This window comes from Thalassophryne amazonica, chromosome 18, assembly GCF_902500255.1.
Source record: "Thalassophryne amazonica chromosome 18, fThaAma1.1, whole genome shotgun sequence".
Lineage (NCBI taxonomy): Eukaryota > Metazoa > Chordata > Actinopteri > Batrachoidiformes > Batrachoididae > Thalassophryne > Thalassophryne amazonica.
In genome coordinates this window covers 47,086,196-47,101,045 of record NC_047120.1, presented here as the reverse complement: position 1 = coordinate 47,101,045, position 14,850 = coordinate 47,086,196, and the positions used below count along the sequence as shown (strand labels likewise).

Below are 14,850 nucleotides of genomic sequence, written 5' to 3'. Positions count from 1 at the left end.
TGGTCAACTCTCAAAGAAAGTCTGGCAGAATCATGCACTGCGCCTTTCCACAAAAGTGCAGGTCTACAGAGCCATTGTGGTCCCTACCCTCCTGTATGGAGCTGAAACCTGGGTTCTGTATCGCCAGAAGATCAGATTACTGGAACGCTTTCATCAGCGTTGTCTCCGAAACATCTTCAGGATCAAGTGGCAGACTACGTCTCAAATGAGGACATCCTTACCAGAGCCAAATTGCCCAGCATGGAGTCTATTATACTCAAACAACAGCTTCGTTGGGCAGGTCACGTAGCCAGGATGGATGATATACGCATGCCGAAATTAATTCTCTTTGGTGAGCTCAAAGAAGGGAGACGAAACCAAGGGGCCCCCAAAAAGCGCTATAAGGACCAGATGAAGAAACAGCTCTCCCTTGCAGGCATTCAGCATCAGTCATGGCAGCATCTAGCTACAGATAGACTCAGCTGGCGTTCCAGCATCAACTCCGCCAGCCTGAAGTTTGAGGCAGAAAGAAGTGAGGCCTCACGCCAGAAGCGTCAAAGACAGAAAGAGCAGGCAGCAGCACAAGCCCAGCCTACTCAAGTGTTCATTTGCCCCAAGTGTAACAGGTCTTGTGCATCCTGCATCGGACTTTTCAGCCACCAGAGGGCTTGTAGAAAAAAAACTAAAAAAAAAAAAAAAAAAGAAGGCCTTCCCACTATCCTCGCAAGCGAGGAAACTGCCAATAACAACTTTTTGGAATTTGTTCGGTATTCTCTATTTGTGTTTTATAAATGCTGAAAAAAGGACTTCCTTAATTATAAAGTGAATAATTATAGCTTATATTTTTTACATCATTACCGCAATATCTACAGTATATTATAATTGCCAAGTGGACTCTGTGCATGCGTTCGTGCGGTGCATGCGAATACCTTCAATCACGAAGAAAACCGGGGAGAGATAACATTGCTGTTTGGTATGCTTATGTATTTTTGGTCAAGGATGAAAGTTGACAGGACGAATATTTTTGGAGAAATTAGCAATATGAGGTCTGTCAATAAAGTAACGGTCCTTTTTATTTTTTCAAAAACTATATGGATTTCATTCATATGTTTTACGTCAGACATGCTTGAACCCTCGTGCGCATGCGTGAGTTTTTCCACGCCTGTTGTTACGTCATTCACCTGTGAGCACGCCTTGGGAAGGAGTGGTCCCGCCCCCGATCGTCGGATTTTCATTGTCTGGACATGGCGGAATGAAAAGGACTTTTTTTTCCATCAGAATTTTTTCAGAAAACTGTTAGAGACTGGCACCTGGAAACCATTCGAAAAATTTATCTGGCTTTCGGTGAAAATTTACGGGCTTCACAGAGAATAAGGACTGTTACTACAGCTTCTAAGGACCCCTTAAGGACGCTCGGCGTGCCGCGCTCCAAGCTGGCGACGACGCGGCACAAGCCACCGGACCATTTCTAAACGGATGGCTCTGTGGATACGAGACCGTCGTGTGCTCTTTCTCTGGTTATCACAAGAGCTGGACCACTCAGCCATTTTCCGGCAGATTTCACTTTTAACAGAGATTTTGTCATGGAAAGCTGCGTGGAGGCTTTGTGCGTAAAGGACCGATTCGCTTTGGAAGCAAGACAGCGGAACACCTCCGTTTCAGCGTGTCAGAGGACAAGTTTGGACATGTCCAGCTCTCCACAATTTCTTCTGATACTTACTGGACTGGTAAGCATTGAAAGCCGAGATAGTCATGTCCAAACTTGTCCCATAACACGCCGAACGGAGGTGTTCCTTTGTCTTGCTTCCAAAGCGAATCGGTCTTTACCGCCGAAGCCTCCGCACGGCTTTCCATGACAAAATCTCTTGTAAAGTGAAATCTGCCGGAAAATGGCTGATGTCCAGCTCTTGTGATAACAGAGAAAGAGCACACCACGGTCTCGTATCCACAGAGCCATCAGCTTAGAAATGGTCCGTGGCTTGTGCCGCGTCGCGCAGCTCGGAGCGCGGCGCACCGAGCGTCCTTAAAGGTGTCCTTAAAGCTGTAGTAACAGTCCTTATTCTCTGTGAAGCCCGTAAAATTTTCACCCAAAGCCAGATAAATTTTCGAATGGTTTCCAGGTGCCCGTCTCTTAACAGTTTATGAAAAAATTCTGATGGAAAAAAGTCCTTTTCATTCCGCCATTTCCAGACAATGAAAATCCGACGAGGGGGGCGGGACCACTCCTTCCCAAGGCGTGCTCACAGGTGAATGACGTAACCGACAGGCGTGGAAAAAACTCACGCATGCGCACGAGGGTTCAAGCATGTCTGACGTAAAAACATATGAATGAAATCCATATAGTTTTTGAAAAAATAGAAAGGACCGTTACTTTATTGACAGACCTCGTATTAGCTAAAAATAGCGAATAATGGACGTGTTGCAATGCACTATGGGAGTTCAGGGTTTTAAATGTTGTTATTGTGCTTCATGTTAGTTTAACAGTGTTGTTAGTGTTATTGATTTATTGTGTTTTAGTCACTTTAGTTAAGTATCGTGTTGCCTTTACCATGAATGAGAAGTGTAAGTGCGTTTGATGTCTTCCGCCACCGTCTGTTTGTGGGTGTGTAAAATTAAAAGCACCTGCTTGCGGCAGAATGCAGAAAAGACAAAAAGCGCTGCGTGCATATTTTGGGTCAAGGAACAGAACGTTGATAGGACTTAAATTTTTGGAGAAACTACAGATATTAACTAACAACACTGACCAACAGACTTTCATAATTACATTCTGGAGTCACACGCCATTCCAGCAGAGGGTGATATTTTATTTAGTAAGTTCAATTTAAGTACATAATATAATTGTAATATGTGAAAAAATACACAGATGACAAGAAAGTGAAACACTTATTTCCGTTGTGGTCCATGTAAAAATCAAATGACAAAATAGAAATAATAATAAAATAAAATAGCCTAATAATAATCATAGTACTGATGATAATAATAATAGTGTGTATATGATAACAAGAACCTTAATTTATAAATACATTAAGGTGGTAAATTGACATAAAAAAAATTACATAATTAACAGGAAATAAAAGGGTTGAGTTCTTCTTCTAAAAACTGATGAGGTCTAAGGTCTAAGTTTCTAAAAACATTCTGGACTCATACACCATTCTAACTCATTATAGAAACTTTTCATAATTTATTATCATACTTGAAAAATGTCAGCTACCTATTTTATAAACACTACCCAATCTAGAACCCATGGATGCCCACGGGCAATGCACTAGTTTTATATAGATATAAAGTAGCCTGGGTAGTCATATAGATATCAGCAATGTGCAGTATTGGGGAGTAACTAGTTACATGTAATAGAGTAGAATAAATGCAATCTTTTACAGTTACTCAGCATGCAATTAATTAACAGTTAGTAGTTAAAATATTGTTGATTACAACGGGTTATAAGTTATACTGAAGAAAGCTATGACAGTAATAATTGTCAGGTTTAAATGTATATTTTTAAGATTTTTTGCACCTTTAATTTTAAACATTTGCTAGAAAAGTAATCAAAAACCTATCAAAAGTAATAAGTTACATTACTCTCATAAAATACCATAATTAAAATAGTTACATGAATTATTATTACATTTTTATCAGAGTAAAAAGTAATCTGTAAGTTATTGTATTTTAAAAATAACCTTTCCAACACTGGTGAGGCAATGACTTTAATACAATTGAAAATATTTGATTTGGTAACTGTACCTCAGATGCACAGTATCTTAGTGAGTAGAGACAAGTTGCAGTTATGAAGCACAAATTTCTTTATGATTTTATATCTTTGCCGCTTTTGCAGGTAAAAATTCTTTAGTATATTTTAAGTACAGCTAAAATTGGTACTCATCTAGTGTAACGCCCATGAGGATTCATGCAAATTAAATCTTTGTGATGAAGTGATACCATATATGGTTCAGTGTGGCTTCAAAGTTGAACCATTTTACTCTCAATAAACACAACTCTTCCACCATGTGTCATCTATATTAGCTACAAAGTCTTAGTTAACTGTTTATGAGTTAAACTTTTAGGACTTTAGGTTTTACTTTTAAATGTCACACAAAGGCAAAAACCATGTGAGCAAAGGAAAAGCAAGATATGACTTCATGTTAGAGTTTACTAGTCATCATAGATGTATTTTAAACAAATTACTCAAAATGATAATTCTAAAAATCCCCAATACAGTATATACAACCCCTGGCAAAAATTATGGAATCACCGGCCTCAGAGGATGTTCATTCAGTTGTTTAATTTTGTAGAAAAAAAGCAGATCACAGACATGACACAAAACTAAAGTCATTTCAAATGGCAACTTTCTGGCTTTAAGAAACATTATAAGAAATCAAGAAAAAAAGATTGTGGCAGTCAGTAACGGTTACTTTTTTAGACCAAGCAGAGGAAAAAAATATGGAATCACTCAATTCTGAGGAAAAAATTATGGAATCACCCTGTACATTTTCATCCCCCAAATTAACACCTGCATCAAATCAGATCTGCTCATTGACATTGACCCTATGCCATGACATTGACCCTATGTGTCTTTTTGCAAGGAATGTTTTTGCAGTTTTTGCTCTATGGCAAGATGCATTATCATCTTGAAAAATGATTTCATCATCCCCAAACATCCTTTCAATTGTCCAAAATATCAACATAAACTTGGCATTTATTGATGATGTAATGACAGCCATCTCCCCAGTGCCTTTACCTGACATGCAGCCCCATATCATCAATGAATGTGGAAATTTACATGTTCTCTTCAGGCAGTCATCTTTATAAATCTCATTGGAACGGCACCAAACAAAAGTTCCAGCATCATCACCTTGCCCAATGCAGATTCGAGATTCCTCACTGAATATGACTTTCATCCAGTCATCCACAGTCCACAATTGCTTTTCCTTAGCCCATTGTAACCTTGTTTTTTTCTGTTTAGGTGTTAATGATGCCTTTCGTTTAGCTTTTCTGTATGTAAATCCCATTTCCTTTAGGCGGTTTCTTACAGTTCGGTCACAGACGTCGACTCCAGTTTCCTCCCATTCGTTCCTCATTTGTTTTGTTTACATTTTTTCGATTTTTTGAGACATACTGCTTTAAGTTTTCTGTCTTGACGCTTTGATGTCTTCCTTGGTCTACCAGTATGTTTGCCTTTAACAACCTTCCCATGTTGTTTGTATTTGGTCCAGAGTTTAGACACAGCTGACTGTGAACAACCAACATCTTTTGCAACATTGCGTGATGATTTACTCTCTTTTAAGAGTTTGATAATCCTCTCCTTTGTTTCAATTGACATCTCTCGTGTTGGAGCCATGATTCATTTCAGTCCAGTTGGTGCAACAGCTCTCCAAGGTGTGTTCACTCCTTTTTAGATGCAGACTAACGAGCAGATCTGATATGATGCAGGTGTTAGTTTTGGGGATGAAAATTTACAGGGTGATTCCATAATTTTTTCCTCAGAATTGAGTGAGTCCATATTTTTTTTCCTCTGCTTGGTCTAAAAAAGTAACCGTTACTGACTGCCACAATCTTTATTCTTGATTTCTTATAGTGTTTCTTAAAGCCAGAAAGTTGCCATTTGAAATGACTTTAGTTTTGTGTCATGTCTGTGATCTACTTTTTTTCTACAAAATTAAACAACTGAATGAACATCCTCTGAGGCCGGTGATTCCATAATTTTTGCCAGGGGTTGTAAGCATTTGGCTGAAATGCTGACCTTGGTGTATGACCTTGACTTCTACTCAGTTTTTTTCTTAAATGAGTTTATGTTGTCCTTGACTGATAGTCATTCCTCCAAGTTTGATCTAAATCGAGTAAAAACCCCTTGAGTTAATTTGTTCCCTCACATGTACTACGACTGTCCATGTGTGGATCCACTTGAAAACAATTCTGAGCATACAATTTCCAATAGATTTGTTGAAATTTTTGCCCATTTAAATGTGATTCTGATTCATGTTTAATTTATTCTATTTTCCAGAAAATGTACAAGAGCAGCTGGGTGCAGCAGAGGGAAAAAGGCTTCGAGCTGCGTATGGACTCTCTTTCTATACTCACCGCCAAAGCCAAGCGAGACCTCGCTAGTGATGTGAGTCCTCTAAAAACAGCATGTGGCATCAAGAGTTTCTCAAGTGCAATGAAACATACTTTGAGTTATTCATTCTTTGGGTGTTGCCATCCAAGGATTACTTGCATGACTGAAGAAGATAATAAGATTGTGAACCTTCACAGTTTTGTTTTGTCGCCTTTAGGTGAAATACAAGGAGCAGTATGAGAAAAACAAAGGCAAGGTGATCGGCATTAAATCAGTCCATGATGATTCTCAGATGGCCCACTCGGCCCTGGCCACCAGATTACAGAGTGTTCGACACTACAAGAAGGACTATGAGAACACGAAGACTAATTACAGGTGGGGCTCACTAGTTCAACTCTCATTTCCAAATAGCAAAATCTTCATCTCCCTTAGTGTTAAAATTAACACTGTGTGACGTGATTAGAAGTTAAAGTTATGTTTTCAATCTTGTTAAAACATTAACTCTTACTTACCTGATGACATACCGAAGTGTATTTTCAGCACTACACTCGAGTGGCACCGATCCAAATAACCAAAGAACCTTCAGAATGTCTCGTGTTTTGGACTCAAATCTAAATTGTCCTCTCTCAGTGTTTCGCTCGACATGCTAAACATCAGTCATGCAAAGAAGGCCCAAGACCTGGCAACTGAGACCACCTACAGGACGTTCCTCCACGAGTACACTACACTGCCAAGTGACATGAGCGTCGCCTGGGCGAAAAAGGTCTACGGTCTACAGAGTGATGTAAGGCTCCTTTGAACATCATTTTTCAATGAATCACAACTTACCTTGTGCAAAAGATTGAAGCGGAGTTTCCACTTTCACAAATAGCCAAGATCTATGTTTCAGTCAGACAACTGTTGTTTAGGTATATTTAGTAATAATAATAAGAATAAGAATAATAATATGGTATGGTTTTTATTCTCATTGTACATACACATACATACAAGGAAATTTGCCCTCTGCATTTAACCCAGTGCTTCTCAATTATTTTCTGTTGCTCCCCCAAGGAAGTAGAAAGCATTTCGGCCCCCCCCACTCTCCGCCGTGACTATAAATAATATCATTTGTCCATAAAATTGTTCTAAGTACACCACTGCATAACATTGTATGGACATCAACCTTGTTTGACATTTACTTTGGAGACCAAGCACTCAACACAGTCAAAACTATTCCATTTATTAATCCTTTTATTTCAACCAATAAGTCACATCATTTTTTACTGAAATTACCTTTTTGTAATCGTTGGAATTTTTGGAATCGCTATTGATTGTGGCACACTCATTGTCCGCGACTCTTCTGTTCTCCAAGCTTGTAACCCTTCGCTAAACATCTGGGATTTCTGACTTCTCTCTGAGCCAGGGTCCATTTTTTTGCCCCATCACAGTCAACAAGATGTCAACAGTATCCAACTAAGTCTAGGATTGGCCAATACTTATGTGAATGTCGCGTTAAACTGTGTGATGGTGGAAACCCCTATAATTGACATTTGGAAGTGAAATACGTGTTTTTCCGTGTGTGTACAGAAACAGTACAGGTCAGATCTGAACTGGATGAAAGGCGTGGGCTGGGAGGCCTCCAAATCTCTGGACGTGGAGCAGGCCAAGAAAGCTGGAGAGCTCGTCAGTGAGGTACTGTCTCACCCAGAATGCATTGCAACCAGGTTTATAGAGGTTCATACATTATATCAAGACTCAAACTCTGAAAACAACTGATCTTGTCAGGTCTACAAAGTGAAAGAGGTCCTGATTAGTTCTGTCTTGGAGAGACCGCTTGGACCAGGCTCTATTCATAACCCCGTCATGAGCAGCCACTTATTTAAGGGTCATTCCAGTATGTAGTCATATCAGGACTACTGAGATAGTAATAATACATCGCTCAGAAATAGAACAGCGCTCTGAGTCCCTCATTGGCTGGTGTGTGTTTGTCTTTTCTTCTACCTTTGAAAGATTGTTTCTTTGTATTCAGATGTGTCTGTTTGTGTTGACACATCTGTCTCGAATCTACTACTATAAGCAACAGATTGGTCATTGTGTCCCAAGGTTCTTGAAATGGGGGTACAATAGAATTTTGCCAAGAGCTCTAGTACTATAGATGTAACAGATTTCCAAATTTTACACACAGTACTCTTTCATTAAGGCTCCGCCTTCCTCCACCTGCTGTTTTGGCTTCTATTACAGGATATCCAGAAAAATAATCCTGACCACTCTGCATAAAATGATCTGGAACCGGTTTCATAAAGCCGTCTAATCTTGTTTAGTGGACTGAACTCATTTAGTCAACTCATCTTTTAGTCGTTGCACAAAGCGCTTAGTCGGCTAAAGTTTCGTGTTACCTGACTAAAGTTTTAAGTCTGATCTTATTTTAGTCAACAAAACTTCAGTGTCTTACCTCAAAAAAGGCGGTTATCATGTACCACCACTTAATGGAGCAGGAAGGAAGGAGAGACTTGTGGTGGGAGCGGGTGTTCCGGGACCAGAATAATCCATTGGAGATGTTTATGGACGGGAGCGTTTCTCCTCTGCTGCGGTGGACTCACCCGTTTGTAGCAGACGGGCCAACCTGGATGTAAATAAAACTGTTGTGCATTGGAGGCATTTCTTGACAACGGCACTCGCGAGGCCGCTATGACCATGAATATCATCTGCTAATGTAAAAACGGCTAATCGACAAGTTTAGCTGTCGATGTGAAACAGAGATTAGACAAATAATATTAGGCGACTAACCTCAGTCGACTAAGTAAGTTTAGTAGACTAAAAGATGAGACTGCTTTACAAAACCGGGCCCTGGGTTGAATGAGTGATCTGGTTTGGTGGAAAAAGTGGATTCAAATAGATGTGTAATGCACTGCAGATAGAACTAACAACAGCAATTGTTTAAAATCAGAACAATTACCCTTCTGACAGGACACAAATACAAAGCTGGAAAAGAAAAATTTGGAAAAACTACTTACTTGCAGGAAAAACTACGTGGCTAACAGCAAATGACAATCAGTATGTTGGTGGACTTTCTTTAGGTGGAGCTATGAGACTCTTTTGGAATGTTGCTGTCAATTTCTTTAACAAGGAAACATTCCTTTCTTAATAATGCTAGGATACTGATTTTTAGTGGGCGGTGGGAACTTGCTCAGTTGGTAACAGTATCTCATAGGTGATGTAGAATCTGGGGGCGCTCTGGGACACTATTAGTCAGAGAATGTGAGAAACAGGTTGAAAACACGGGACTTTGAATGGCAGATGCTCATTTTCTGGTGGGGCTACTGAAATTCTTTGGGGGCTGCAGCCCTATCCTAGAGCCGCCTATGTTGTGATATTGTGTTGGTGTTTTGTTGTTGTATGTTGTGCACATGCACCCCCTATTCATCTCACAATAACAGTGTGATTACTATGCCTTTTAGAAAAAGTACCGTCAGCATGCGAGCGATCTGAAGTTCACCAGTGTTGAAGACACTCCTGAGATGGTCCAGGCCAAACTCAGCAACAAACTGGCCATCGACGTACGTTTCTGTTTACATCGGCAAAATATAATATCATGTTTCTGAGGGAAATGTATTATTATTTTTTATTTATTTATTTTGCAGAGGTTGTACAAGGAGAAGGGTGAAAACCTGAAGCACAACTACACACTGAGTGGAGAGCTGCCTGAGCATGTCCAGGCTAAACTCAATGCAATGAACCTCAGTGAGGTAAAAAAAACAAAGCAAAACAAAGAAACGAATAAACAAAAACAGCACACAACACCACTTATCCAATCTGCTGTATGTATTTTTATTTATTTTTTTGCATGTGTGCTTTTTCAGAGTCACTACAAGGAATCTTGGATGAAGATTCGCGATGGTGGTTACAAGCTGCGTTTGGACGCCATTCCTTTCCAGTCGGCAAAAGCTTCCACAGAAATTCTCAGCGATGTGAGATTACTTGCAGAGTTACTCATTTTTACATTGTCTGCAAAACACATAGCATTTTTAAAACAAGAGCAATCAGAGATGACATCCGCTAATTCGGATCATCGCCAAAATTCCAGTGGTGTCTTCCATGGCCTAGTATCTATCTGTGGTGCAAATTTGGTGAGAATCTGTGAACTAGTTTGGACTGTAATCCTTCAAAGTGTATATAAACTGAAATCTTGATCCTCCAAAATTTAATGGAGTCTTCCATGCCATAATATCCATCTGTGATGAAAATATCGTCAAAATCCTTGCAGTAGTTTCGACGTAATCCCGCCGATGATTTATTACATCCTTGTTGGATGTAATAAAACCCTTTCTAATAAATGAAAGGATCATCAGCAGGTACCTTTAGAATGGTGGAATTACTCCATGTGGTAATTGATTCTGCAATTTGATACATTAAAGGGGTCATATTATACAACTTTTTTTAACGAAGCTAACACAGTTCTTCAGGAGTCTTTCAAGCACGTTAAAGTTAGACTAGAACTACGGACAAGTTATTCATCCTAAACAAACAAAAAAAATGAATCAGTCTGTTCCTGCTGCTCATTACACCCCCTCTCTGTTTGTAGGTGGGGCATCTTTTCATTTCTCACACATACATATTGTGTGGGTGTGTCCCACAGAGCAAACAGAAGTGCAGAAACAAACCTCTGTGACATATGTCACAGAATTCTAAAATTAGTCATTTTTGGCACAAATTTAGCTTTGAAACGCACAGCTCTAGAATAGTGGAATTTTGAGAACGTTTAACATCAACCTCTAATCTTTTAAAAAGTTTTAAAAAACTTTTTAAAAACCTTAACAGATACACATTTACATTGTACATACGTTGTACATCATTATGTATCAAATATGGCTGTGATGATGCACTAACTCCACAATACGATACACATATCACGATTTGATACATAACACGATACATATTTATATCACTGGTCCCACTGATTGTGTAGAAAGTAATTTGATGAATGTTTTAACTTCAATGATACAAATTATTCTAAAGCATAAATTGTAATCCTTAATATTATCTGGTTCCTATTTGCACATTTTATGAATCATTTCTGATGCTTTTGAAAGAGGTTGTTATTTCTTCTACATAGTAGTTGACTTTTCATGACATCCTGATAGTAATAAAAAAAAAAACGATTGGATACAGGTTTTTCAATGTGATTATCACGATGCACCGTTACACCCTTAGTATCAAATCGTGATAGGTGTATTGTGTTATGTATCGTGTCGTGATGCATCATTACGCCCCAATTGATAATGTCAGATTGCTTCCTGTTGTAAACATAAAGGTAAATAAACGGTATAAAATACATTATCGTTCCTTGATGGTGACTCATTTTTACTATGTTTAAAGTCGATGGTTTGTTGTTTCAGCAAAAGTACAGAGAAGAATTTGAGAAGACAAAAGGGAAGATGATTGGACTGAAGGGTCTGCAGGATGACTTGAATATGGCTCACTCAGTTCACGCAAGCAAACTACAGAGTGATGTGAGTGTGTCGTTCCCTAAATGCAGAGTGAAATACTGCATAAAAACTAAACACCACCTTTGTGTAAAAAACTTCTTTCTGTTTGATTTCTGTCCGTCTCCAGATTAACTACAAACAGAAGTCGGCTAAGGAGCTCTCTAAGTTTAACGTGTCCATGGACATGCTGGAGGTGGCCCACGCTAAGAAAGCCCAGTCTCTAGTCAGCGATCAGGACTACCGGCTCACCCTGCACCACTACACCTCACTGCCTGATGACATGAAGCTGCAGGCCGCCAAGAGAGCGTACACTCTGCAAAGCGAGGTGAGGCCAACATCTCGTGTGTGTGAAATCATGAAGCTCATATCACGGCATAAAATCAGATGATGAAGTGCTTTAGAGGAGAGCTATACATGGGTGCTGAAAGCCTGGATTTGATCTGTTTCCTTGCATGAAAATCCTTCTCTGCTCCAATCTCCTTTTAAGCTGTGAGCAGCGATGCAAAATACAAACCTTGCATTATGCACAACTTTTCCAGTCACAGCCACAAAAGCCTATGTCTCCTACAGAGTTATCATGGGTGTCTTGGTGGTTTTCCTCACTAGTCTCCTTGCACTGTCACTCAATTTTTGAGAACTACCTACTCCGGACAGATTTTCCATAGAGTACCCTACTGTTTATATTTCTTAACAAAGAGATATTCAGTAACATGTAAATGTTCATGTATCCATGCCCTAGCTTGTCTAAAGAAATTTATTTGTTTTACACTAAAAGATGTATCACTTATGCAACCCATCATTAGATTAGATTAGATTAGATTAGATAGAACTTTATTGATCCCTTGGGAAGACTCCCTCAGGAAAATTGAGGCTCCAGCAGCATTGTGTAGCAGCACACGGGGTAAGAAGCACACAGAGTATCAAAAGTGAAAGTAAAAAACAAAATAGAAATACCAGAAATACTGCTTGCTACTGGTTTACTGGCTACAGTTCCTCTCCTTCCTGTCCTCTGTCTTCCTGTTACTTGTTTTGGCTTTTATATTTGTATTTCTTTTTTGTGATATTGTAGAGATTATTTTTCACTGTGAGTTTTAAGAGCATAATTTTTGATTTTTCTTTTTTTTTTATTTGATGTCATTCCAACATTCAGACATGTAATAGCCCAAGGGGTCATAAACCTTCCGTCACCACTGTGTGGTTGCTGTTGGTTATGCGTGTTCAAAGACTGAAAATTTGTCCATTTTATGGCAAGACCCCACTACATAGCACAGTAAAATATAGACAAAATGTAAAGCAGGTACTCTTATGGACATTTGTTATGTTTTATGGAGGAAAAATGGGAATTCTTGGAGAGAATGTGGGCTATCAGCTGTTGGTTCACAACTTTTGGGGGCGGTGTGACACGTAACTGCTCAGAAAAACACATCCACAGGCTTCAAATGATTAGATTAATGTGTGTGTTGTGTACAGAAAGTGTATCGCTCTGACCTGAACTACCTGCGTGGTGCGGCCTGGATCGCCACTGGAGCTCTGCAGATTGAAGGGTCTAAGAGGGCCACAGACCTCATCAGTGATGTGAGTCATCCTCTGTTGTTTTTTTTTTGTTTTTTTTTTGTTTTTTTAAACCATCCCTGCAGTGCTGTATGGTGGTCATCCCTTCATATGTGTGTCTACTGTAGTTTTTGCTTTAGTATTGCTGCACATAATCTTATTTCCGACACTGGTGTTAAATTTTGAGCGTTGTATTCAAATTGTCCTGGATTTTGATGGTTGAACGTCCCCGTCAGAATTCATGCCTTCAACTGGACGATTTCAGAGACTAACTTTTAATCTTTTTTCTGCACCAGAAAAAGTACCGTCAGCAGCCGTCACACTTCAAGCACACCTCTGTCGCCGATTCCCCAGATATTGTCCACGCCAAACTCAGTGGAAGGATTACAAATGAAGTGAGAAAAGTTCCATTTTTATTCTGCTCTCAATGAGACGGGAAACTTTCCAAACTAGAGCTGCGCTCAGAGAGTGCTAGTACCTCCGCCAACAGAGTAGTCATATGTTTCAATGCCATACTGGTGTAGTATGACATTATATTGATTCTTCGTTACACGTATTTCATTATGTTATAGTGGGGTTTGCTACAAGCTCATTTGCAAACACCAGGTCAAGGTCATTTAGATTTTCCACTTGATAATTACAAATAAATATTGATGAACTTGTCTTATACTGAAAACATCAATGACGTCATAACAAGTGGACTGTTAGCACTCAGTATTGGTATTCTGATTACGAGTCAGCCAAGGCATCATCTCCAGCAGCAGATTTGAAAATGTAAAAATGTACAATTTTTGGTCAATTTTGACACTGACCGAACTTTTAGAGGTCAAAGGTCAAGCTTAAGTTGGAAGGGCCTGTGATTCCAAGTTGCAAAGTTATGGCGAGTTATTAAGTTATTTCCTCATTTTGCATCACACTGACCATGACCTTTGACCTTAAAAATCTAATCACTTTTATTGTAATGGGTAGTTGAATCGTGTGAAAATTTTGTGATGATCTATGCAAAATTGTAGCCGAGACTGTTAGCTAACTACATTTTGCATCACATTGACCATGACCTTTGCCCTTTGATTTTGAATACTGAATCAATTGTTCCTTGTGCCATGTCTGACCTCTCCATAAAATTTCATCAAAATCAGTTTGTAAGTTTTGGAGTTATCTTGTTCAAAGACAGACAGACAAACAAACCAACGCTCCCAAAAACATAACCTCCGTTGGAGGACGTAATGATGAAACTGATCAAAGTGTCTTTTCTTCTTTTCACCCAGCGTTTGTACAAAGAGAAAGGGGTGAATGAGCAACACAACTACTCGATTACAACCGAGAGACCAGAGATTACACAAGCAAAGATTAACGCCGCCAACTTCAGCGAAGTACCGCACATTCATGTGACACCCTTTAAGATTCTTTAACGTTATTACCTGCTTGTTTTTGTGTCATGTTTCTTTTCTTTTTCTCTTTAAGATCAAGTACAGAGAGTCCTGGCACACGCTGAGGGCTCAGGGCTACAAACTCACCATGCAGGACATCCCATTCCAGGCCGCCAAGAGCTCCACAGGCATCGCTAGTGATGTAAGCACATAAACCTACAAACGAGGTCCAATAATATCCACCTCAAACAATCTAATCTAACTCAGACACTAAGTACACCATACGGCATCCAATAGTGGAGCAGGATAAGTCAGAAGGACAGCAGTTCAGCTATCAGTAAGTAGTCCTCGTTCCTTGGACGAGACACTTCTCTGATAACCCGGCCCAGCCCTATGTGTACACTAGTGGGTACCATCCTTCACTGAGGAAGTA

General features: G+C 39.5%; 1 protein-coding gene across 3 annotated transcripts in view; it reads left to right on the top strand.

Moving 5' to 3' along the window:
- The window catches only part of nrap (nebulin-related anchoring protein), a 75,345-nt gene that overhangs the window by 50,480 nt on the left and 10,015 nt on the right, over positions 1–14,850 (top strand). For all 3 annotated transcript variants that reach the window (XM_034194077.1, XM_034194075.1, XM_034194074.1), the window contains 13 exons: positions 5,978–6,085; positions 6,249–6,406; positions 6,662–6,815; positions 7,598–7,702; positions 9,469–9,567; positions 9,652–9,756; positions 9,871–9,978; positions 11,407–11,520; positions 11,624–11,821; positions 12,967–13,071; positions 13,344–13,442; positions 14,316–14,420; positions 14,512–14,619. In XM_034194077.1, coding sequence (XP_034049968.1) covers positions 5,978–6,085; positions 6,249–6,406; positions 6,662–6,815; positions 7,598–7,702; positions 9,469–9,567; positions 9,652–9,756; positions 9,871–9,978; positions 11,407–11,520; positions 11,624–11,821; positions 12,967–13,071; positions 13,344–13,442; positions 14,316–14,420; positions 14,512–14,619 — 1,566 coding nt within the window. The remainder of the gene's footprint in view (positions 1–5,977; positions 6,086–6,248; positions 6,407–6,661; positions 6,816–7,597; positions 7,703–9,468; positions 9,568–9,651; positions 9,757–9,870; positions 9,979–11,406; positions 11,521–11,623; positions 11,822–12,966; positions 13,072–13,343; positions 13,443–14,315; positions 14,421–14,511; positions 14,620–14,850) is intronic.